General features: G+C 43.9%; 1 protein-coding gene across 8 annotated transcripts in view; it reads right to left on the bottom strand.

Moving 5' to 3' along the window:
• Positions 1-16,259: 16,259 nt before the first annotated feature.
• LOC112113708 (lysine-specific demethylase 6A) overlaps positions 16,260-24,606 on the bottom strand; it is a 289,994-nt gene continuing 281,647 nt past the window's right edge. For all 8 annotated transcript variants that reach the window (XM_026650231.1, XM_026650232.1, XM_029911180.1 and 5 more), the window contains 3 exons: positions 20,617-20,743; positions 19,139-19,309; positions 16,260-17,108 (listed from right to left, as the gene is read on the bottom strand). In XM_026650231.1, coding sequence (XP_026506016.1) covers positions 17,079-17,108; positions 19,139-19,309; positions 20,617-20,743 — 328 coding nt within the window. In that variant the 3' untranslated portion in view covers positions 16,260-17,078. The remainder of the gene's footprint in view (positions 17,109-19,138; positions 19,310-20,616; positions 20,744-24,606) is intronic.

Genomic DNA, 24,606 nt, shown 5'->3' with positions numbered 1-24,606 from the left:
GGCCGCTGGCGCCCTGTCTGGACCTCCTGCTCCTGGTCCTATTGGAGTGATAGGAGTCCGTCTCTGACTCCAAGGTCTCAGAGTAGGAGGACCACAGAGAAGCGGTGCTCTGGGCTGCCAGAGAGCAGTGCTAAGAGGTCGGGGATTGGTGCGGCTCCCCTGCATGGGTGGGCTGTGCCAGGAAGAGGTGCACCGGAGATAGGGATTGGCGCGCCATCAGCTCTGGTTTGCCCCTTGATTGAAACTGGGGCCGCGCAGTCACTGGCGACTTCTCTCTCCTCGGTGGGGAGGACGGTGCCCTGAGGTGTATAAGGTCCTTGGCTGCCTCAAATGCCTCCGGCGTTGAGGGGAGTTGGAGGTGATCACCTTGGTGGTCCGGACTCAACTGAACCGCAGATGGGGCAGGAGCCAACAAGACTCTAGAGGGCTGGAGAGACAAGGTAGCCCGGCTTGAGACTCTCATCGATGCTACAAGTCCCTTTGTCTTTAGAGGGGGAGACCGACCCCTCTCTGGCCTTTTCTTCTTTTGTGCCACCAGGAACTGTGAATGGTGCTGCATCGAAGAGGGTTTTTTATGGTTGGAGCTGTGGGACCTTAGGGTCCTTGTTCAGTGCTGGCTCGTGCACCATCGGTGCCAGAGCACTGCTGACCAATGAGGAAGTGCTCGGCGCGGGTTATGCGGACCCCAGGTCGGAATGTGACCGGAGTGCCACTTCCATTAGCAGGATCTTAAGTCTTTGCTCCTGGTCTTTAAGGGTCCTAGGGTTAAAATCCTTGCAGATCCCGCACTTGCCCTTTTGGTGGCTCTCCCCGAGGCATCACAGACAAGAAGCGTGCGGGTCACTCTTGGGCATAAACTTGCCACAGTGCTCTCAGAGTTTGAACCCTGGGGACCCGGGTATACCCCGGAACCGGGGAAGACCTTGTTGGGGCGGGGGAACCCCCAAGAATCACAACTACAACAACTAACTGTGACTACTAACTAACTATTTACACTATTTTACAATCAAAACTGAAGAGGACACTGCCAAAAGTGCTTGCAAGCAAGAGCAAGTGTTGTTCCAGCTAGCCATCACCGGTGGTAAGAAGGAACTGAGGGGGTGGGGGGTCGGCAGGGCCCTATATTGGGCGCCATGAAGGCGCAACTCCAGGAGGCTCCCAGGCTGACCCTACGGACGCTGCTAAGGGAAAAATCTTCCGGCTGGCGTGCATGCGGCGCACACACACCTGATTGGAATGGACATGAACAAGCACTCGAAGATGAACTTAAAATACAGCTAGACCATCTTAAGCATCAAGGAGCACTTGCTTTTCAAGGGGGACATGTCCCTTTGGTATTTACCTTGATGATGATCAGTGCCTAGAAGCTCCAACAGAGAAACGGGGGAGGGGAGAGACTCCATTGTGCTAGGCATTCTACGTAGAGTAAGAAACAGTCTCTGACCTGAAGAAGAGGAAGTTACTCACCTGGTGCAGTAATTATGGTTTTTCGAGATGTGTCCCCCTATGGGTGCTCCACTGTAGGTATGTCTGCATCCCTGTGCTTCTGACTGGACATCTTTCGTAGAGGTGTCCGTTTGGCCTGCACATGCGCTCTCCCCCTCCTGTGGTCTGCCTCGAGGCTAACTAGTGCTGTGCGGGCAAACCACCCTCAGTTCCTTCTCTACCGCAGGAGTCCCTAATTGAGAACTCTGAAGTAGAGGGGAGGAGAGTGGGTTGCAGAGCATCCATAAGGACACACATCTTGAAGAACCATTGTTACTGCACAAGGTGAGTAACTTCCTCTTCTTCGAGTAGTAGTGGCCCTATGGGTGTTCCGCTGTTGGTGACTCCTAAGCAGTGCCTACCACTGGGAGGTTAGGATTTAGGAGTCAAGTCTGTTATAGATGACAACACGGCTGAGCTGGAAACAGAGTCTCCAATAATCACAGTGTTCTGTGAAGGTATCTGCAGATGCCCAACTGGCTGCCATTACAGATTTCCAAGACAGGAACATTCTTGAGGAAGGCGACAAGAGGTGGAAACCAACCTCGTGGAGCGTGTGGGGATTCTGGATGGAGGTAACGCCTCACAAACATGAGAACAGTGGTTGATACAGTTAGAGACCCATTTGGAGAGTCTCTTGGCTGATATTGCTGATCTTTCTGCAATGGAGAGGAAAAGCTTAGGAGATTTCCTAAAGGCCTTCGTCCTGTCCAGATAAAAGGCCAGGGCTCTCCTAATGTGTAGCATATGTAGTATGGTCTCCCTGTGATCACGGTGAGGCTTACGGTAAAAGGTTGGGAGATGAATTGGTTGGTTTATGTGAAAAGATGGTCATTTTAGGGATGAACTTTGGGTGTGGGCTAAGAGTAACCTTGTCTTTAAAGAATATTGTGAAGGGGTGGGGTGGGGGTGTCCTTAGTGCCGCTATCTCCCCCATTCTTCTCACCACAATGATGGCCACCAGGAATGAAGTCTTCATTGACAGGTATGTGAGCGAACAATTGGCCATAGGTTTAAAGGGTGGTCTAGTCAGGCTCTTTGACACTAGATTTAGGTCCACGTTGGAGTGGGGTATCTGGGTTGGGGATAGAGACTCACTATGCCCTCGAGGAATATCTTTGTAGTTGGGTGTGCAAAAACAGAGTATCCCTCTATTTGATGATGGAAAGACGTGATAGCCCTGATGGCTTGAGATCCAGTATGTAGTCCAACACCATGGGGAGGATGGAAGGTGCTGGGGTAATTTGTCTGGAATTGCACCAAACCTGAAACCTAGTCCACTTTTGCAGATAAGTGCGTCGGGTAACCAATTTTTTACTATGTTTTTTACTCCTCAGAGCAGCCGCTCCCTATGTGTTGGAACAATGAAGGAGCCAAGCCTTGAGCCAGAGGATCAGCAGGTTCAGAGGGAAAGTTTGTCCTTTGTTCTGAGAGAGGAGGTAAGGGTTGGGTTTGAAGGGGGATTGGTGGACATGGTGGGAGCAATCAGTACAACAGTTGCTTTTGCTCTTTTTATTTTTTATCAGGACCTTCAGCAGCAGAGGGAAGGGGAGAAAGTCATATAGGATTCCTTTGTCCCATGGAGGGTGAGCATCCCTTAATGAGTGTTTCCCAAGGCCGGCTCTAGAGCAATACAGTGGGCATTTCCTGTTCAGGGAAGCAACGAACAACTTTGTCGGGGGCCCCCATTGATAAAATATGCTATGGAGCACTGTTGGGTTCATTTCCCCCTCATGGTCACGTGAGAACTTGCAACTGAGACTGTCTGCTGTTATATTCTGTTCTCCCAGTAGGCAGGCTGCTGATATTAAGACATTGTGGTGAATGCACCAACTCCATAGCTTTAGCTCTTCTGTGCACAGGCAGGATGATCTGGCACCCCCATGACTATTTATGTAACACTTGCATGTTATGTTGTCTGTTATAATTTTTGTGTGCATATTTCTGATCAGTGGAAGAAAGTGAGCTGTTGGTACTGTTGGTGCTGAAAAGACAATGTGCTGGGGGTCTCCTCTCTGGCTGATTCGGGTCTCACTGTGAGGGCTCACAGTTCTCTTTTTGGAGATTTTGCATGGGGAATCAGAAGGCTTTTTCCTCAGTTCATGCTCTTTAGAGGTAGAAGGCTGCAGAAATTACTTGCATCGCTGAGAAGACTCAGGACCTAGGTCAGTCGCAGGTTGAAAAGTTCCCTCCATAAGGAGTAGTTTCAGTTTAGTTCCCATTTTTGGGGGGGGGGGGGGGGGATCTGGCTTGTGGAATGTGGGCCTCTGTGAGGCAACATACGCAGCAGGAATGTCCGTCTGTTACTGGTATGGCTTCCCTGCAGGAGAGGCATTTCTTAAACATGAGGGAGCCGGACATGCCCTGCCCTGTGCTGGGGGCAATTCCCAGTGTGTGTGAGGGACGGGTGAAGTAAAACTTAAAATTTCCCCCCCCTCTTTTTGAACAGGGAAGAAAAAACTAATGGAAACCCTATAATACTAAGAAGAAAAAGCAAATGAAAATGCCTGAGTTTGCAAAGACCCTGAAATAATAGCTGCAAGGTGTGAATTGTCCCATTAATTTCAAGGGGTACTAAATCAGATGCCCGTGATGATAGTTAATGTTAACATTTAAAGTATTTCCCTGCTTATCAAAGACTGAAAGAAAGGAGAAAAAGTATGAAAATCTAAATCAGCATTTCCCCAAATGGGGGTGGGAAGGTGGTGGGTTATGGAAGATGTATACATTGAAATGTTTAAGTGTTTAACAGCACACGGCACGGTTTCATTTTCCTGAAAGGGCACTGCTTTCAAAAATTTGTGAAATGCAAATGTGAAAATCTGAAAGTATGTAAAGGGAGAAAAGTCTCTAAGTTACACTTAGTCCGGTCTACACTAGAGATATAGGTTGACACAAGGCATCTTACTTCCGGCTCTACTGGAATAGGAGCAGGACTTGGTTGATCCTGCAAGTGTGACGGTGCTGCCTGGTGTCTGGTGTCATTGACAGGTTCGTCAGGTGGTGGTGCTAGACCGGTGTTGCGCCTGGTTGAGGTGGCGTAGCGCGTGTGTTCTCGAGGGTTCGATGCCCATGGTGCCCAATATTGCCACAGTGGTGGGTAGGGCATAGGTGGTGCCATCCAGGGGTTCATCCCCCAGGGGGCAGGATCCTGAGAATAGGCTGAGGTAATTTTCCTAAAACCTCTGTTGACTGGGGTCTGGGGATGGGAGGGTTGATATGGAGAAAAACCCTCCTGTGGTCCAGTTTCCTCCTCACTGGAGGAAGGCTGTTCAGACCCTGACTCTGCCATCGAAGAGAAACAAGCATTCAGCAGGGGAGACTGCAGGATAGGTGACACCAGCAGATCTCTTGCCTGAGTAAACTGAAGTGATGAGGCTCCTGCGTGAGGTGAAGGCTGTGCAGGAGGGAGTTGCAATGAGGGAACATTCCTCTGAGCCGGGGTTTTGCTTCTTGGCTCACTGCCAATCAGTTCCACGGGTGCCGGTGCCGTGGCTGGTGCCGGGAGGGCAGCATCAGCCTGCAGGGGGTCAGGCAAGGTGTGGAATGTCGGCACCGCGTCCGTCGCGGTGCCGAACGGTGCCAGAAGAGAGGCAGGCAGCTGAAAGCCTGAAGCCTTGGCACCGGAGCTTCGCGCCACTGCCGCAGCCTCAGGTGGTTTTCGCGCGGTGCCAGAGGAGCCCGGCTTGTCAAATGTGCTCAAGCGGGGGAGCACAGGCAGGGAAGCGGTAGATCTGCCTGGGGAGGGCTTGTGTCTCAGGGTTTCCTTTGAAGATGACAAAAGGTGCCCTTTCTTAGCAGATTTCTTGTGTTTGTTTGAGGTGGGGGGGGCTGTGGTGGGCAGCGGAGCCAGAATCAGCGCCTGGGTCTGAAGCCGCTCCTAGGGATTTCTGGAGGAGGAGCAGTTTCAGTCTAAGCTCCCTGTCCTTCCGTGCCCTGGAGCTGAGTTTTCTGCAGTGGGCACACTTCTGAGGAATGTGGGTCTCCCCCAAACATTTTATACAGTGTGAGTGGCCATCTGACAGTGGGATAGCTTCCTTGCAGTTTGAGCAGCGTTTAAAGCCTGTGGAGCCAGGCATGTCTGAAGCGGCTGCAGCTGACAGGATTTTTTTTTTTTTTAAGATAAAAATGGTAACTAACTATAACTAACAACAAACTAACTAACTAGAAGGGTAATTGTAACAAGAGAAAGGAATTTCCTAACGAGTCGGCTGAGCTCCGTCTCAGGCCGGGGACGGTAGAGAAGGAACTGAGGAGACCGGCCACACATGCGTACTATTAAGCTAGACTCACAGCGGGGGGGCAGCCTCTGCGCATGCGTGGCCGGTACGAGTACTGCTACAAAAATCTCCGAGCAAAGGCGCAGGGACGCACCAACACCTGGAGTGGAGCACCCACAGGGACATCTCTCGAAGAAGAAGGGGATCCCTTTGCATACATTGGCTGGGTTCTTCCACCAGTCCAAGGAGTTTGTGATCCTAGTAGGTAGTGACAGGGTTTGCCAAGGCTGTCTCTGTTTGGTCTGTAAACTGAACTGAGCCAGAGTTGGAGGCATTGCATGTGGAGTCTGGCATGCAGTATCACAGCCGTGTCCACCACCATATGCCCCAGCAGTTGGAGACAAAGTCTGGCTGGTACTTGAGGACTGCACTGAGCCATGTCTATGAGTGAGACTAGGGACAGGAACCCGTGTTGAGGTAAGAAAGCTTTGGCCTGTAGAGCATCCAGGTTAGCTCCTATTAATTCCAGGCATTGCACTGGCATGAGGGTCGACTTCTGAATGTTGATCTGAAAAAGACCAGTTCTGTAAACAAGTGTTTTGTGGTGGCGAAGGCTCAACGAGCCTGCTGGAGCAATCGGGCTCCGAGGAGACAATCATCCAGGTAAGGGTAGATCATTATCCCCAGTAAGCATAGATAAGCGGTTACTACTGAGAAAACTTTGGAAAATACTCTCTGGGCTGATGAAAGTCAGAAGGGGAGAACTCTGTACTGGTAATGGTCATGTCCCAGAGTGAAGCAGAGAAATCATCCGTGAGCTGGTAATACTGAAATATGAAAGTAGGCGTCCTGCAGGTTGAGGGGCAAAAAAACTGTCTCCCTATTCCAGTGATGGAGTGATCGTCAATAAGGTGACCATCTTGAACTTATGAGCTTTGAGAAAACTTGTTGAGAGCTCTGAGATCCAGTATAGGTCTCCAACCTCCCTTCCTTTTGGGTATTCGGAAGTAACAAGAGTAGAACCTGCTGCCTCACAGATATTGAGGAACTGGTTTTATAGCTCCTAACTGGAAGAGTCAATCTATCTTGTGTCGTAATAGGCTTTCATGAGAAGGATCCCTGAAGAGGGATGGGGAAGGGTGTTGTGGCGGGGGTGGAGAGATTAAGTGGATGGAGTATCCGGATCCGACAATCTCTAGGACCTATTTGTCCAACGTTGTGTCCCAGGCACTGGAATGCTGCCAAATGGAGGCCAAATGGGTGCATGGTCATAGACAGTAGTGGGGAGTGGTCTTGCAGGACCTCAACCTGCCCATCAAAAGTGGTGCTTAGAGGCAGGCAGCTGGGTCGAAGACTGTGGACCAGACGGCTTACATTTTTGGAATTTTCCCTTTCTTCTTTGTGGTTCATAATGGCACCGTGATGGGAATTGAGATGAATAAAGTCTGTGTTGGGATTAGAGCCTAAAACATCTCTTTTGCCCTCATGTCTAGATTCGCAGAGACCTGAAGGTGGCCCTGGAATCCTTCAAGGTGTGGAGGATGCGTCGGTCTTCTTAGTGAATAGTTCCACACCCTTGAAGGGAGGTTCTCCACTGTGGTCTGCACCTCCTTTTGGAATCCTAACAAGTGGAGCCATGATGCCAGTCTCATCAAGACAGCTGTTGAGATGGATCTAGCTGCTGTATCGGCGGTGGTGAGGGCCAACTGCAGCTATATGGCTTTGAACGATTTCTGATGACTCTCTGGCAGCTTATCAATAAAGTCATTCAGTTTATTGTAATTTGTGTAATTCTATTTTGCCATGAGTGCCTGGTAATTAGCAATATGAAATTATAAAGTGGCTGAGGAATATGCCTTCCTGCCAAAGAGATCAAGGTGCTTCCAGTCCGTCTTGTAGGGTGCTGTCCTGGAATGTCGTCGTCGGTCACGAGAGTTTACAGCATCCAGCTCGATGGAACTGGGTGATGGGTAGAGGAAAAGGAAATCTTTGCAGGGACATAATATTTCTTGTCTGCATACTTGTATATCAGGGCTACCAATGCCAGGGTTTGCCACACCGTTTTAGCTGGGTCTAAGATGGCTTTGTTAATTGAGAGGGTGATCTTCGAGGAGGATATCAATGAGCTGGTGGAGTGTCTCTTTGACCTCCTCCAGTGATACGCAGAGGGTATCTGCTACTCTTTTTGCCAGCTGCTGGAACAGACAGAAGTTGTCTGCCATGGACGGTGGTGAAGGCATGACCACTTAGTCCAGGGAAGAGGATATGGCTTAGGCATTACCTCCTCCTCTGTGTCATCTTCTTGCTCCTCTGTTTCCTGAGGCTCTCAGGCCCTAGATGCTGTGAAAGAGCATGCCTGCAGGGTTGTCGGGCAATGCTTGAAGTTTGTGAGGCAGGCTGTTGGTGTGCCGCCCAAGGGCCCTAGTATGGCCATTGTGGTAGTGCAGGGCCTGGCAGAGGTGCCCATGGGTGGCTGTACCAAGATGGTGGTGGGGCAATCTGTGGGTACATTCCCGGACCCTGTTGAGAGTGGGTCCTATATGGAGCTTGGGAGGAGTACTGTGAACCCTCCTCAGGCTCACTATCCGACCCCTCACTTCCATCGACAATGGAAGAGCATGGCATTATTGCGGGGATACACCATGACATTGGTACTGAGGGGTGGAGAGTTGGGTGCCTCCATCATGCCCAGGTTACCAGCCTGGTGGAATTCTGCTGATACCGGTCATCCCGTGTCAGTGCCAGGGGGAGATGGAGACCTTGGTTGTACCAGTCTCTCCGGTGCCAAGTGGGCTATTGTCGCTGGCAGGACCGATATCAACTTGTGTACTGGGAGCATCTTCCTAGGATGTTTGCCATTCTGTCTCAGTACCAAAGATATGGTGCCCATGCCCAAAGGGTCTGTGGGCCTGACAGCAGTACCAGATACCGAGGTCACCGTGAGGCATGGGCTCCAGATTGTGGTCTCAGTGCCAAGGATACCAAGCAAGATGGCAATCACTTCCAGCTATCCATAGGCTTGCTGAGGGGACTTCCCTTTCTCTTCTTTTTGACTTGTGAGAGGAGTCCTCAATCCATTTCTTTGACCCACTATCCTTTGAAGTCAAAGGTTGAGGGGAAGATACATGCCTGATGGAAGGTTGTGGTCGGAGATCTGCCTCCATAAAGAATTTTTCGGTGAAGCTCTCTGTCCTTGTGGGATCTTGGCCAGAGCTGCTGGCAGAGGGAATACTTTTGTTGGATGTGGCCCTTGCCAAGGCAGACGATGCACTGGGAGTGCTGGTCCACGACTGGGATCACCTCACTGCAAGGGCGGCATTTCTTGAAACCCGGAGAGCCAGGCATAACCTTATACAGGGGGGGTCCCACACCACTGAAGGTTGACAAAAGAACAAAGTCCCCCCCCCTTTTTTTTTAGGCAATGGCCAAACAAACAGTAGAACGAGGAAAAGAAACAAAGAGGCTTCATAGGAAGCTAAAAGTTAGCAATTGTAAAAGAGTTAACAATCTGTGAACAGACCGCTAAAACTCCCATCTCTAGTCAGAAGCAATTGAGAAGGAACTGAGGATGGTTATCCTGTGCACTCTGGCTAGCCTCATGGCGCAGTATGGAAGAGACAGCGCATGTGAGGGCCCAGTGGACACTGCTACTGAATCTCTACGATCAGCAGTGCAGGGATGCAGACACACCTACAGTGGACACTAATCTAAGAAAAATCTGAGCTTCCCTGATTCAATCCTTTTGTAATCAGACACTACACTGACAGGTTTCAGAGTAGCAGCCGTGTTAGTCTGTATCCGCAAAAAGAACAGGAGTACTTGTGGCACCTTAGAGACTAACAAATTTATTAGAGCATAAGCTTTCGTGGGCTACAACCCACTTCTTTGGATGCATATAGAGTGAAACATATATTGAGGAGATATATATACACACACATACAGAGAGCATGAACAGGTGGGAACAACTCAGGATTAAATAAAGACTGGGAATGGCTGAGCCATTACAAACATTGAATCTATCTCCCCTTGTAAGTATTTTCACACTTGCTTCTTATCAAACTGTCTGTACTGAGCTATCTTGATTATCACTTCAAAAGTTTTTTTTCTCTTACTTAATTGGCCTCTCAGAGTTGGTAAGACAACTCCCACCTGTTCATGCTCTCTGTATGTGTGTATATATATCTCCTCAATATATGTTTCACTCTATATGCATCCAAAGAAGTGGGTTGTAGCCCATGAAAGCTTATGCGCTAATAAATTTGTTAGTCTCTAAGGTGCCACAAGTACTCCTGTTCTTTTTGCAGACACTACACTGACAGCCATTGGCAGTGCCAGCGGAGTTACAGGCAGCGGATAGGTGGTCAGGAGGGAGCCAGTGGATGGGGTTCCCAAGAATAGAGGACCTGCATATCAGCAAAATGACGAGCTTCCAGCAAAGTCATTCCAGCATAGTATCAAATGATCTATTAAAGTACAGAAATATTACACTTACACAATTCCCTGTGTCCCAATTATTTAATTCTATAAAAAAAAAGAAAAAAAGAAAAAAAAGAGAGCAATAGATGGTCTTATACAGCAGTTCTCAAACTTTTGTACTGGTGACCCCTTTCACATAGCAAACCTCTGAGTGCGACCCCTCCTATAAATTAAAAACACTTTAAAATATATTTAACACCATTATAAATGCTGGAGGCAAAGCAGGGTTTGGGTGGAGGTTGACAGCTCACGACCCCCTAAGGGGTCCCGATCCCTAGTTTGAGAACCCCTGATCTTATATGATGTGTTCTTTATAAAACATATTGTTATAAATGTAAAGGTTCCATTAGGATCTATGTTAATAGACTTTTACACTTAATTAAAAAAAGCAAACACCAAAACTGATATTAAGGACTGAAATTGCACTTACCTTGTGGTTAGACTCCTGCAAATCCATGGATATCCGCTTCATATCTGCGGACGCAGTTCGTTTCCCATCTTTGTGGATCAGATGAGGATCCAAATTTTTTTAATCCATGCAAAGCTCTAGAGCAGCGGATATCTAGGGGAGGTCCACCTGTGGAGCTGAAGCCTGGAGCCCCAGTGCTCCCCACCCCACCATGGTACTCTGGGCTTCACCCCATGGGAGGCACCAGGGCTCAGGGCTTTAGCCCCACGGCGGGCACTGGGATCCAAGCTTTAGCCGCTCAGAGGGCTTGGGGCACTGGGTTTCTGCCCCATGGGGCCTGCAGACCCCCTGAAACCAGCTCCCAGTGGTCCACTGATGACCAGTTGAGAACCACTGCTCTGGAGAGTGCTGGTACGGATCCATATAAAAGGTGGACTGTGGATCATGAGTTGGATACAATTTAATTACTGCAGATGTGGATCAGATAGGAGCCAAATTTTTGTATCTGTGTAGGGCTCTATTTATGGCAAATGCCAGAAACATGGTTTTTTTTCTGTTAAAAAACCGGTACTATTTGCCTTTGTTGGTACCACTCACATTTTGATTTTTCAAAAATAATTAATGGTTCCGTACATTCATTATCTACTTACTTGAGGACCATGGGATGAAAATTATCTACACCTGCTTTATTATCTACCTTCTTTTTAGTATTCTTACTTAATTCCCTCAATGTATTTGTAAAAAAACCAAAAATCGGTTACCTACCTTTTCATAACTGTTGTTCTTCTAGATGAGTTACTCATGTCCATTCCATTCTAGGTGTGTGAGTGCCCATGTGCACAGTCGTCGGAGATTTTTGCCTTAGTGGTGTCCGTAGGGATGGCTGTGGCACCCCCTTGAGTGCCGCGCTCACACACTGGTATATTAGGCGTCGCTGGCCCTACGTTTTCTCAGTTCCTTCTTGCTGGCAACTCCGACAGAGGGGCAGGAGGGCAGGAAATGGAATGGACATGAGCAACACATCTCAAAGAACAACAGTTACAAAAAGGTAGATAACCGTTTTTTCTTCTTCGAGTGCTTGCTCATGTCGTTTCCATTCTAGGTGACTCACAAGCAGTATCCTCGGAGGTGGGCTCAGAATTCATGGTCTTGAGGCTTGCAGCACTGCTCTTCCGGAGCTAGCACCATCCCAGGCCTGCTGGGTAAGTGGGTAATGTGATGTGAACGTGTGGTCAGATGACCAGGTGGCTGCCCTACAGATGTCCTGGATAGGCACTTGGGCTAGGAAAGCTGCAGAAGAGGCTTACACCCTGGTTGAATGGGCAGTTACCATCGCTGGAGGGGGAACCTTTGCCTGATTGTAGCAGCAGTGAATGCAGGCAGTGATCCAAGAAGAAATTCTTTGAGCAGACACTGGATGACCTTTTTTCCTGTCAGCCACCGTGATGAACAATTGCGTCGACTTGCGGAATGGCTTGGTCCTTTCAATGTAGAAGGCTAGCGCCCTCCTGACATCTAGGGAATGCAATCTATGCTCCTCCTCCGAATTATGCGGCTTTGGAAAAAAGACAGGTAAGTAAATGTCCTGGCCTATGTGAAACCAAGAGACCACATTGGGCCGGAAAGCCAGGTGTGGCCACAGCAAGACCTTGTCTTTGTAAAAGACCATATAGGGCGGTTCCGAGGTAAGCGCTCTCATCTCAGAGACCCTGTGGGCAGATGTTATTGCAACTAAGAATGCGACCTTCCAGGAAAGAAGGAGAGAGCAGGAAGCCAGAGGCTTGAAGTGGGGGTACCGTGAGCCATGACAGCACAAGATTCAGGTCCCCCAGAGGGACGGGATCCCTGACGGGCTTAGAGACGCTTGAGGCCCCTGAGGAACCTGGCAGTTATGTCCTGGATGAAAACCGACCTACCCTCCACCGGCGGATGGAAGGCCGAGATAGCAGCCAAGTGGACCATAATAGATAAAATGGACAGGCCTTGGAGCTTAAGATGCAGAAGGTAGTCCAGGATTAACTGCAGTGAGGCCTGCTTGGGCCAAATGCCTTTATCAGAGGTCCAACAAGTGAACTACTTCCATTTGGCTAGGTAGGTCACTCTGATGGAGGGCTTTCTGCTGCCCAACAGGACCTGTTGGACACCAGCCGAGCACTCCTGCTCCTCTGCATTTAACCATGCAGCAGCCAAGCCGTCAGGAGATTCTGCACTTGTCCTTTCTATGGGACTCCCCCAAGCACTTCAAGGGGTGCCGCAGCCATCCCTACGATACAGCTAAGGCAAAAATCTCTGACGACTGTGCATGTGGGCATGCACACACCTAGAATGGAATCAACATGAGCAAGCACTCGAAGAAGAAACCTCTCTCACTTCTTTGGGTTAATTAAACTTACTCCGCTTTTTTGGCTGCCCATACTTTTTCCTGTAAGCTTTTATTCTTTTCCAGTTCCCTCCCTTTTCTGAGTCATGCACTTGTCTTTGAACAATTTCTCAGTCACTGACTACTTCCTATTCGTTCATCTTTTAATTTTTCAGCGAAAATGTAGTCTATTGCATCTCAAATATGACCTCTTAGAATTATCCTCCATCCCCAACTCATGGATTTTAATACTTGCTCTCATGGCACATACAAGTATGTTTATTATACCCCTGAAGTTTGCTTTGTTGAAATCCAGTACCTTTATTTCAAGAACCCATTGCTCATTATGCTGAATTCAAATAGCTCGCACTCATTGCAATAAGGCAACATTACGTTAGTTATCTTTTCAAAATATGTCTCCTTATTAGTAGGAAGTAGCTCCAGGATGCTTTGTTTTCTGGATCATGAAATTGTCCTGTGTAAAATTTTTGATTTCTGATTGATCATTTTGCTGTATTTGTTACCAAACATATGTCTGGACAGTACTGTCTACTTATATGGCTTACATCATTACAGCATCTGAGCACTTCACAAACACTTCTGAATTTAGCTCCCTGCACACCTGTGAGGTAGGAAGTATTACCCCTATTTTTTACATATGTAGGCTGAAGCAGAGAGAGATTAAGTGACCTCCCGAAGATAACACAGGAAGTTTATGGTAGAGCTAGAATTGAACCCAAAGTCCAATGTCTTAAGCACAAGACCATTCTTCCTCCTCAAATGTACACCAGGGAGCAAGAGCCTATTTTACTCTCCTCAAATCCTGGGGTCTGTATCGGATGTGGGCTGCAGTTTCTCATTTAATTCCCTTTAGCCAGCATATTTTGCCACTACTCTGTTAACTATCAATGTGTATCACATTGGTTTTATAGATGCTTTCACTATACCTCCTCCTTCCCTATTTATTAGTCCTGTACAAGTTGTACTCAGACATTTCAGAAAAGAAGTGTACTACTTTTATAAATGCTCTGGGGCTTGGTAGAACTCCTGCATCAAAACTCATAGCCTGGAGCACTGCTAGTTTAAAAAAACAAAAAACAAAAGAAAACAGTTTTACATCTGTGGGCCATTTTTATGAAGGAGAACTGGCTATTAATTCTCTTACACATCTGATTTTGCCATTGAAACTGACCTGTAGCCATAAGTAAGTGTGCCAATCGAATTCACTTGAACTATGGTTCATATGTTGAGTTCAAAAGGCCACTGTTAGATTGAAAAGAGAAAAGGGATACAGATTTGTGGACATTAGGCTGCTTTTGGTTCCTTTAGTCCTGCTCAGAAGCCATTTATCTTCATGAGTTGAGAGCTCATAGGTATTCTGTGATGGTTACAAATGTATCTCACATGCACCAGGTATCTCACATTTTAAGCAGCACAAAGTTATATCTCTAATAACTACAATTGATAATATATATATATTAACTTGTGCCTTTTTAATAAAAATGAAACACAAAGCATTCTAAATTACAGCAGCTTATAGATCTAAAAATTGTCCACATTTCAGCAGAATACTGTAATTAAGATAAACATTGTAACTGTAAAATGTTAAAGCTCCATGGCAATTTAAAACCACAATAAAGCCTTCAGTCAGACTGTCACAGTATTCTCTCTGCTGATCTCCTGGTTTTGCCTGCAGCTTCATTGCTGTAATAAAAATTTCTTTATTAAAAGTATGTGATATCCTCTCCTTTCCAAGAGGGAGGAAAAAAACAAAAAAAGCTACAGAGCCCTTTTGGTTAATACACCACAACAGTCCTTTCCCTAACAGGCAATGTTCTTTGCTAGTACTAAGAAATAAGAGGATCTTTTGTTTACCATTAGTTGAGGTAAATTTTCTTGCTTTGATTCTGGTTTAAAGCTACCACAAAGGAGTGACTTTTCAGCTGCAGCATGATTTTTCAAGATTACAATATGTCTGCATAAAATACATAATTAAAAAGTTATTTGCAGAATTGGTTATCAAAAGATTTAGCTTTAAAGAATTGAAAATATTTGCTTCCTAACAGCTAGTTTATAATTTTGCTGGCAAGAGGATGAGAGTTTATACTTCCTTTTAATCTCTATACCCTTTTGTTTAACAACAGCTAAAAAGTGGTGTGAAAATCATTTATAACTAGTTAAACTGCAGCAAGAGCACTTAACTAAGCTCTACTGATTCTTGATTAAAGGAGGTTATTTTCTTTTTAAACTACAAAAACAAGAGGCAATTGCTCTTAGTCATTGTTCAATATTTACCAAATTATTAGCTAATTAATATATCTGCATGCTTTGTGTCTGTAATATCTCACATTGAGTACAGGAAAAGGTAACAATGCAATCAGCTGGGTTACGCGCTAGAAACAGTGAGAAATTCTGTTCATTTGATGCAGAATTCTATGCATCAGTCAACTCTAATCCACTAAGAAAACTATAAATGTTGAAATTTAGTTTTAATGCGTTAAGGAACTGCTGAGAAAGATTATGAGCAACTTAATAAAATAAATGCCATCATTATTTCAAACTGCAAATAGTGTTACAGTCATATATTATAAAGTTACCCTAAATAAACCTACTGCTTCAAAAATTTACCAGTGATTTTCTATTACAAAATATGTGAAAATACAAAAGAATACTACAAAACAATGTCCTTTTTGGGTCAAAACTGACACCAAGATGACAAAGTCTTATTTTAGTTTGTTAACAGAAACTATTGGAATATACAAATTTCAATTTGGTTGAATTCTATATACCATATCCCCCAAAGCCCATGGTTAACATTGTCATGTAACCTCTAAAATTATTCTAACCTTCCTATCAAACCCATTACTTCTCTGTGACCTTTAAGGTTAGTCACTATTTGTTTTCTAATACTACATTTTGGCAGCAACTATTTATTAGCCTGTTATTGCAAAAAGTGCAATTTAACAATAAACCAGTCTGAAGGGTTTTTTATGTCTTCAGGATACATACCATATATTTCTTTAAAAATAATCATACTTTTGTAAGCAATACTTTACAGTAGACATCTCAAATCTACCATATTTGTAAAACTTAAAATGAGAGAAATTTAGGCTCTAAATTTTTATACATATATTTATATTCAGATTCTATATATATTATATATATACACACACACACGAGTATATATAAAATATATATAATCAGAGTCCAAAAATGAACAAAACCTAGGCACTGTACATAAAATCTTTTTTAAAACTCAAACAATAGAAAAACTTTAAACATTAAACAATTTTAATAAAAGTTTCTGTACAATGCTAAGCAGTTTTATTTACATATAGAAAATGTAATAGGAGTAGTGTTTGAAATTACAGCACTCCTTAAAATTTCAATGGCAGGTAATCTGGAAAAAATAACAGCATTCCATTCACAAATATTTTCAAGCAATAAATATGTATTTATAAATAGTGTAAATTTACATCAAGATTAGAAACAAAAATCACAAATCTGAAGTTTATTCCTTAGTCTATGTGCAACCCATTTATCTTTGTGACTTGGCTGTTAATTTTTTTAAATTTTATTTTAGGAACCAAAAGTGTAACCGTCATGGTTTCAAAACAAGACAGAAAAACATAAAAGCAGTAAAAAATTTATATCACCTAACTTTTCACATTAAAAAAAAAAAAAATGTTGCCCAAAGAAAGACTTAAAATTTCTAACTACCTTACAAAGAAATGACCAGCTAAGCTAGTACTTTTTCCAAGGGAAATTCTGAAGGGGAAAAATGGATGAAAATAATTCATCAGCCCAGAAACAGAGAAATACAAAAGAGGTGGTCTTCAAGTCAGTAGTCTGTATAATGGTGCCAGTTTTGTCAGATATATACAAAACATGGAATTATTATTATTTTTTTTGAAGTACAGCTGGACGAGCTTTATTTATTTTGAGTTCTGGAATAGGAGGCAGTGCTCTCTCCTGTCCAGTTGGTTGACACTCCGCACTTGGAAGGTTGCATAGACACAGCTTTCAAGCCAGCAGCCTTACAGGATAGCTACAAAAAAAATCAGTGGTGCAGAACTGGGTCACTTCCTGAATATCAGAAACGTTTTCATTTAATGTCCATGGAAAAATGTCAAGATGAGGAGGATGGCAATGGAGGAGCCTGGAAAGAAAAAATAAATTACTTTTTCGATAATGGGCAAAATGCAATTATTCAGTAAAGATTCATGTAAACAACATGTATAAAGTTTAAGGGACAAATTAACATTATTGGTTTTATATTTCAGGATTTTTCTAAGACCACATTTGTGATTTTTTTGTTTTTGCATATTCAAGTACAATTTGCATTTGATTAATATTTTACATTAACACTCTCTAGGCACAGGTACAATTATTTTAAATCATCCATCACAACAATTATCTAGATGAACATGCTAAAAATTAGACAACAGACCTTTTCCCTATACAAGCCTTCCGGCTCATCTTAGAAGAAGTCTGGGAGAACAGATATTTATAGACTTTTCTGTAACGATCACTTCAGTATCTGAGTGCTTCACAAACAATGCTTTTGGGTCTTTTACATGTGAACTAAAAGCCAGTAACTTTGAGTTCTGTTACACCAACAGAGGGAGTAAATTCCAGAGTAGAGGGTCCTGCACTAAGAATGCCCTGGATATTTAGATTATGATATCTTAGCTAAAAGCTTACAGGTCTCAGAAGTCTAGTAAAGAGAAAAAACATTTCTCCAAACCAACACTGAATTGCAGCTGGAAATTAATCAAAAGGCACAGTCATATCTGGACTGCCATATTCAATTACAATACAACATCTCGGAATACTCTATCCAATCACTGTCTACTTTCCTGTGAATGCAAGGTTCATCATGAATCAATTTAGCACCACTCTCACTCTGATTATGGACAAGACATCTGACCTTGCCTGCAACACTGAAAACCATATGGAACAAATGAACAATCATGCGTTAGCACAGTTCAAACCAGCAGGCTACACCATACAGAACAAACCTACAAATAGGCAAAGGTAATGGACAGCAGGGTTTTTGCTTTATAACTCAGATGCAAAGGAGGCCCCAAACAGAATTGTTTGAGAGAATTCTCTTGCCAAGCAGAGAGAAAGCCAGGTTTTTTGATTTCCTACTAGAAATAACGTCCAAGTTTCTCTTAAACATGGTGCTAGTCTCTCAGCTTCACTACTTTTATTCCTCCCCTCACAATCCCAGGGCGCACAGAGATTTCTGGGGGCCCAGGGCAAAGTTTTAAACTGAGGACTCCACCATTCCAAAAAAACTCACCATGGAGATGGAAGAGTTTAACACAATGGGATGGGGTGGGTTTAAGAAAGGGCCCAGGCCTGTGGGGTCACTGCCTTCCCTGTGGAGATAACGGTGGGACTCTAACCTGCATGCAGCCAGTGAGCCACTTCTGGTTCCACCTCTCCCAGAGCTCTAGTCCGGCTGCCAGTGGGAGCAGTATCCCAGACCCCTCAATTCACTCCTACCTCCAGACTTTCAGCCTGGCAGGTTGCCTTAGGCCCAGTGCAATGATGCCAGTGGTGGCTGGATACAAGCCCAGCTGGGATGGGTGAGTCGCCTCCAACACTAATCAATGGCGGGCACCATACTTGAGTGGTACTGTGACCCTGTGTGCCATGTCACAATGCCTTTCACTCAAATTTGGCCCAGCTGCTCCTCCATGATGATGAAGGGGTGGCTGAGCCAAACCTGAATGGCGCTGAGACCCCATATGCCAGGTCGCAATGCCTGTCACTCAAATTTGGCACAGTTGCCCTGTGGTGATTTTGGAGGCCCACTCAAATGGGGGTCCCAGGGCAAACTGCCCCTTTTGCCACCTCCCCCCCCCAGTTATGGGTGGCCCTGTCTCCATCTGATCCAGACGTGATCTTCAGGTAGCCTCTATATTAGAATTTTAAGCTTCATCCTTGTGAATTTTAACACCCGTTTTTCTCTGCAAACTCATTTATGTACTCTATAGTAAATTATTGTACTTTTCCATGCATTTCTGCCGCTTCAATATTTTTTCTGTAAAAACTGAAAATATAATTCTATAAATCCATTTGAACCAGAAAATCCAAGGTATTCATATACAAATAAGTACCAAGACAGCATACAACAGCTTTACAAAGATAGTTTTGCACCCATTGACTATAACTTACTAATGTAAATTGGTCATAGGCTTGCATCATGTCCTCCATTTTGTACTGTTCTAGCACCACAAAATTTTCCAGGTTCCCGCTTATCTTTCGTGCACAGTCTTGGCAATGTACAACATAGGTCTTTCGAGAATTGCTCTCACTGGTGACAAAAAGCAGATTAAAGACTTCCACCTGTGTGACAGGAAACAAATCACTGTTGACATCTGGTTTTGGAAAGTTACAAAAAATAAGGTGTGGCTGGTTTGGGATTTATATTCTGACTGTGTGTGCGTGAACATAGAAAAAAGACAAAGTAGCTCAAGAAAAATTCACACTTCCAGGGTTCAGTCACAGAGGTAGGCACTCTTCCAACTCATGTCTACTACTACTACTACTAGATTAAGATGTTTGACTGAAGGCACTAAAGAAAGCGCAGGCGAATATTACCAAGAAAGTTTCATAATCTGAGGGTTACACCTGTAAGGTACATACTGTAAGCATTATACCCATTTTGCAGATGGGTAAACAGAGAAATTAAGGCAATGTTTTCAAGTGCCTACTAATTTTCAGTGCACCCCTTTTTTTGGCTTCTCAGCTTGGGACAAGTGCCTGATTTTCAGAAGTGCTAAAATGATGCTTTTCATTTGGTCTTAAGCAAAATTGCTATCCTGTTCTTTAAAAACATAATGCAGTATTAAATACTAGGGAGAATCAAAATACCTAGCAGGACAGTCATGTTCTGTGAAGAGTGCACTCCAAAGTTCTCTCTCTCTTTGGGGCTATTTCTGACCAGTGAAACACAAGACAATTCTAAAAATGAAGCTCAGCGGATCAAATTCAGTACAGATGGGATGAACCTTTTTTTAGAATCCCAGATAATGGAAAAACATTGCATGACTAACAATATGTCCATTGCTAAAGAGAGTTTAGCAAAATACAGCTCATATCTAAAAGATTAGATTGTAAGGGCTTAGGAGATAGCACTGTGTCTTCTTACATATCATAGAATCATAGAATATCAGGGTTGGAAGGGACCTCAGGAGGTCATCTAGTCCAAGCCCCTGCTCAAAGCAGGACCAATCCCCAGACAGATTTTTGCCCCAGATCCCTAAATGGCTCCCTCAAGGATTGAACTCACAACCCCCCCCCCCCAAAATGGAGATATCCTAGAACTGGAAGCGACCTTGAAAGGTCATCGAGTCCAGCCCCCTGCCTTCACTAGCAGGACCAAGTACTGATTTTGCCCCAGATCCCTGTGGCCCCCTCAAGGATTGAACTCACAACCCTGGGTTTAGCAGGCCAATGCTCAAACCACTGAGCTATCCCTCCGTAAATATATCCCTCCTCTGTAAATATATCTATTTACAGCACCTAGCAGACTGTGGGTGCTACTGTAATGCAAATAAAGAAATACAAAATTAATAACAGCAGTAATAATAATGGAAGACATCCCAAAAATAGATCAATTTAAAATTGCGAAGTTTTTTACTTCTACTGACCTCACAAATGCTACAGTAATGAGCTGGCTCTTCCTTTGTTCGCCCATGCCACACAATCTCTTTTCCTGCAGCAATTAGAGCTTCCCTCAATGTCTGACACTGCTTGAGAGTTCTCAACAGGCAATACCTATCACAGAAATCAAAAGTAAATTATTATACACAAACATTTCCCCTGGATTTAGTTCAAAAACTAAACTTTATCTGTTGATTTATTCAACCGTAACCTCCACCACAACAGTCCATATATTTCATTTTAATTTGAGCAAATGAAACTTGCTTAAACAGTGAAATACTGTGCTTTTTAGTGTACTGTAGTTATACAACTGTTTTAATCTAACATTATCAACAAGAAGTTTGGTTGACTTACTGGGCTAAAACAAACAGCTTACATTTCATATATGAAACTCAAAGCATTATGTTGCCGACCCAAAGCATCATTTTACACTAACATCCTAAAAGGAAATCACTTCAACACAATTGTCTTCCAGTGGCCTAAAATGTGGAAACTTGAGTTCTAATCTATAATTTCTACCAGGAGGGAAAAAAAAATACCCACACTAGTTTTAGAAAATATTTTTCTGTAGATTTCTCTAGAAAAAAATTATCTAAAAATGGAAGAAAATTTTGACATTGGTACGCTTACTGCATTAAGGAAGAAAAGTTTAGTGTGCTCCCAAATGACTCTTTACAATTGTTTGCACTATTTTTATGTAAATGACAAAAAACAGATATGAATTTTAGCTCATCCTGTCAAGCAATACATCGTTTTGCTTTCCAATATTATGAGAACTACAAGTGTGTTCTCATAAGTGGGCCAAAATGGGTCACCTGACTTTTTTAAATTTCAAATTTATATGTCATTTACAATAATTTTCAGTTTTCAAATATCCTTGCATTTGAGCAGTACTCTGATTTTCCTCTCCAAAGGGGAGTTACGTACATTACAGACACTGGAAAACATAAGGGGAAGTAAAAATGCTAGATGGAAAACTAAGTGGAAAAAAGTTTTATTTCCCCTTCCCACCCCCCAAAATATTGTTCAAACACAGTACTAGCACCTTACTTTCTTTTCATTTTATAGTCTTTAAATGCTAATGTATGTTTTATACTTGTTTCTTTATGTTAGCAAAATTTTAGATTATACACTGAGACTTTGACGTTTCATGCTTAAAATGTTCATCTATGTTTGCCCCCCCGCCCGCAACACCCAAATTCAGGGACTTGTTAGCATTGTACTTCAAGAGCAACACAAACTCGAAGTCAAAATTGCAAATAAGCCCATTCTACATTAGCAACTGACACCACCTTCTCACATACTGAACTTTCAAAAGTTGAAAAAACTAAACATTTTTTGGCCTGTGAATATAAAAGTTTTCAATAACTTTGATAATGTATTTAAAGTCTAAATAACTTTTCATTGCTAACACTGAGATAATTTTGTTTTGAAGCAACAGGTTTTATGCCACTATAAGAAATGCTTAATACAAATACAATTTTAGCCCCTAATGTCTGACACACTTATACATGTGCTTAATTTCAAGCACAAGTAATCCCCCATTGAAGTCAATGAAAGGAGTTATTCATGTAAGTAAAGCTAATGTTATGTGTACCTATCTTAAGTATTTGCAGGATCATGTCCTTAAATTTTCAATATTTTTGTTTTTGACTATAGAAATTTAGTAAAATTCAAATGAGACCCTAAATGTAGTGCCACTTTAAAAAAGCATAATTTACTTCATTATAAATTTTAATCTAAAGTTGCTATAGCACAACATTCAAATTAGTGTTACAAAGTTTAAACCAAATATTATTATTATTATTATTTTTTAGTATCAAGTGACTTAACTTTATCCAATGGAAAAGAAAAGGTCTGGGATTATGTCAAACAAAAGCAGGAATGATCAAGTCAGAGAAGACAAGAGCTAACCACCTGGAAAAGTTTTGCTGCAGGAGATCAGGGAATTAATTTATATGAAAACCATAACATTTTTTTAATGAAACATTTTAAAAACAGACATATCTCCTGGTATCTGGCGATGCATCTTCCTGAGGCAACACACTGGCGGGGGGAAAGGAGGGCGCACACACGGTCACATGCTCCCTCACCCGATTTCTGCCAGGGTTCACATCAGAATGTGGCCAGCAGCCGCCTTTTGGCACTGTTGAAGGGAAGGGAGCTGCTTCTAGCCACAGGAGAGAAGGGGGAGGGAGTGATGACCTGGCCCATGTCTTTGCAGAGCTCATCTCTTCTACCCCCCCAATTCCCGCTCCCCAGTGGCTGGACGCAGCTTGTCCCTCATGTCCGCACAGTTGAAAGTCAGCTAACACCTCCAGGCTGCTGCTGGCCATGGACATAACCCAGCCGCCTCCTGTCCCCAGGCTACAGCATGGACAGGAAGGGGTTAAGCCCCAAGGATGCATTGTGCACCAGGGCCCAGGGAACCTGATTGCAGGGGCTTCACCAAACCCGGCCAGAGAGGCGGCTCAGCAGGGGAGGGACCTAGGGGACGAAGCAGCCCCACACTCCCTGGGGGCAGGACCCAGGGTGAGGGTGTGGGGGGTGAAGAAGGTGCTAAGCCCCTGCCCGGGGGGTGCTGTGGAGCCTGCAGGGTTGGGGCATGAACAGGCTTGAAATTGCTTCTCCCCACACCACTCCAGAGCTTAGCTGAGGACTGCAAAGGCTTCCCCATGCCAGCACTGTGCGAGGCTTTGGAATGTGCAGGGCTCGGCTCCTCCTGGCCAGTACCCCAGGCTGGAGGATCTTGGGCTGTCCTGGGCCCCGGTCCAGCCAGAGGCAGTGGGGGAAGGAAGGAGCCTGCCAGCCAGGCTGTTGGCAAGCTGAGTGCTTGGACCAGCAGGGGGAGCAACGGGCCCCACGTGTTGCAACTTGGCCCCGCCACCAGCCTTGCACACCCAACCCCATCATCGGCCACTGGACCCCCCACTCACTGCTGGTGAGCAGAGAGAGAGAGACAGAAAATATGGGACAACGTGTCCATTTTAAATAAAAAAGTTGGGACACCTGCAGGAGGGCTTAAATATGGGACTATCCCTTTAAAAATAGGATGTCTGGTCACCCAAAATATGGGTCAACTGTCATTTAGCCCATCAGATGGCATTTACCAATATTTAAATCTAAACTGAGTACCTCTGAGAGAATGCAAGTGGAATTTCAGTTATACACTTGCTTATTAAGAGCCATCATATTATATACTTATTCTACAAGAGTATCAGTTTATTTAATCTATTTAGTTCTTGAACTGAATTGCCATTAAGAATAATGCAGACTTCTGGGTCATATGGGGCAGGGTTCATAATTTGCTAGCTGCAGAAAATCAAATACATTAAATCTATGCAGGCTGTTGGTATGTGCAATCCCTAATCAGACCAGCTCTCTTCAACATGCCATTGCAATCAGCCCTTTGAGATTAGCCAATTAAATTTTTATCAGTTTGGGGGTAATGATAGGAAAGCAGCAGGTGGGATTAGTCCAGCATCAGACATCTGAGGACTGGAAAGACACCTTTTAATTTTCTGTCTATTCTATTTGCTGGCTATACTGTTTTTGTAACTGAAAGTGCACAATAAAGTAGTATTTATTAGTTTAATAATTTAGGAAAAAAGTCTGATACACTACCTGCTTACGAAGTATGCTCTGAATTAAAAAGAAATTAAAAAAGCTGTCAATATTTTGTGCTCCCATGCTAATATTTAGATGGGTTCTTTGGGCAGGCCTAAAAGCCTTTCCCTCAATTGTTCTTCAGAGTCTAAGATTTCACTGTCAAAAAGTTTTCTAGCTATTATAGTTGTGAAGAAAGCATTCAAAACAAGAGCAGATGCTGCAGCGATATCTGCTTGAGCTTTTAGAGAGCCTAAAAACTGTGATGCCAATGATGATAGTTAACAATATTGACATTTTAAAGTATTTCATTGCTAATCAAAGCATGTAAGAAAGAAAAGTAAGTATCATTATGAAGATCTACACCAGTG

Source organism: Terrapene carolina, unplaced genomic scaffold (assembly GCF_002925995.2).
Source record: "Terrapene carolina triunguis isolate 2854851 unplaced genomic scaffold, T_m_triunguis-2.0 Scaffold24, whole genome shotgun sequence".
Lineage (NCBI taxonomy): Eukaryota > Metazoa > Chordata > Testudines > Emydidae > Terrapene > Terrapene triunguis.
The sequence above is the reverse complement of the archived record's forward strand: the minus strand, read 5'-3'. Positions and strand labels throughout refer to the sequence as shown.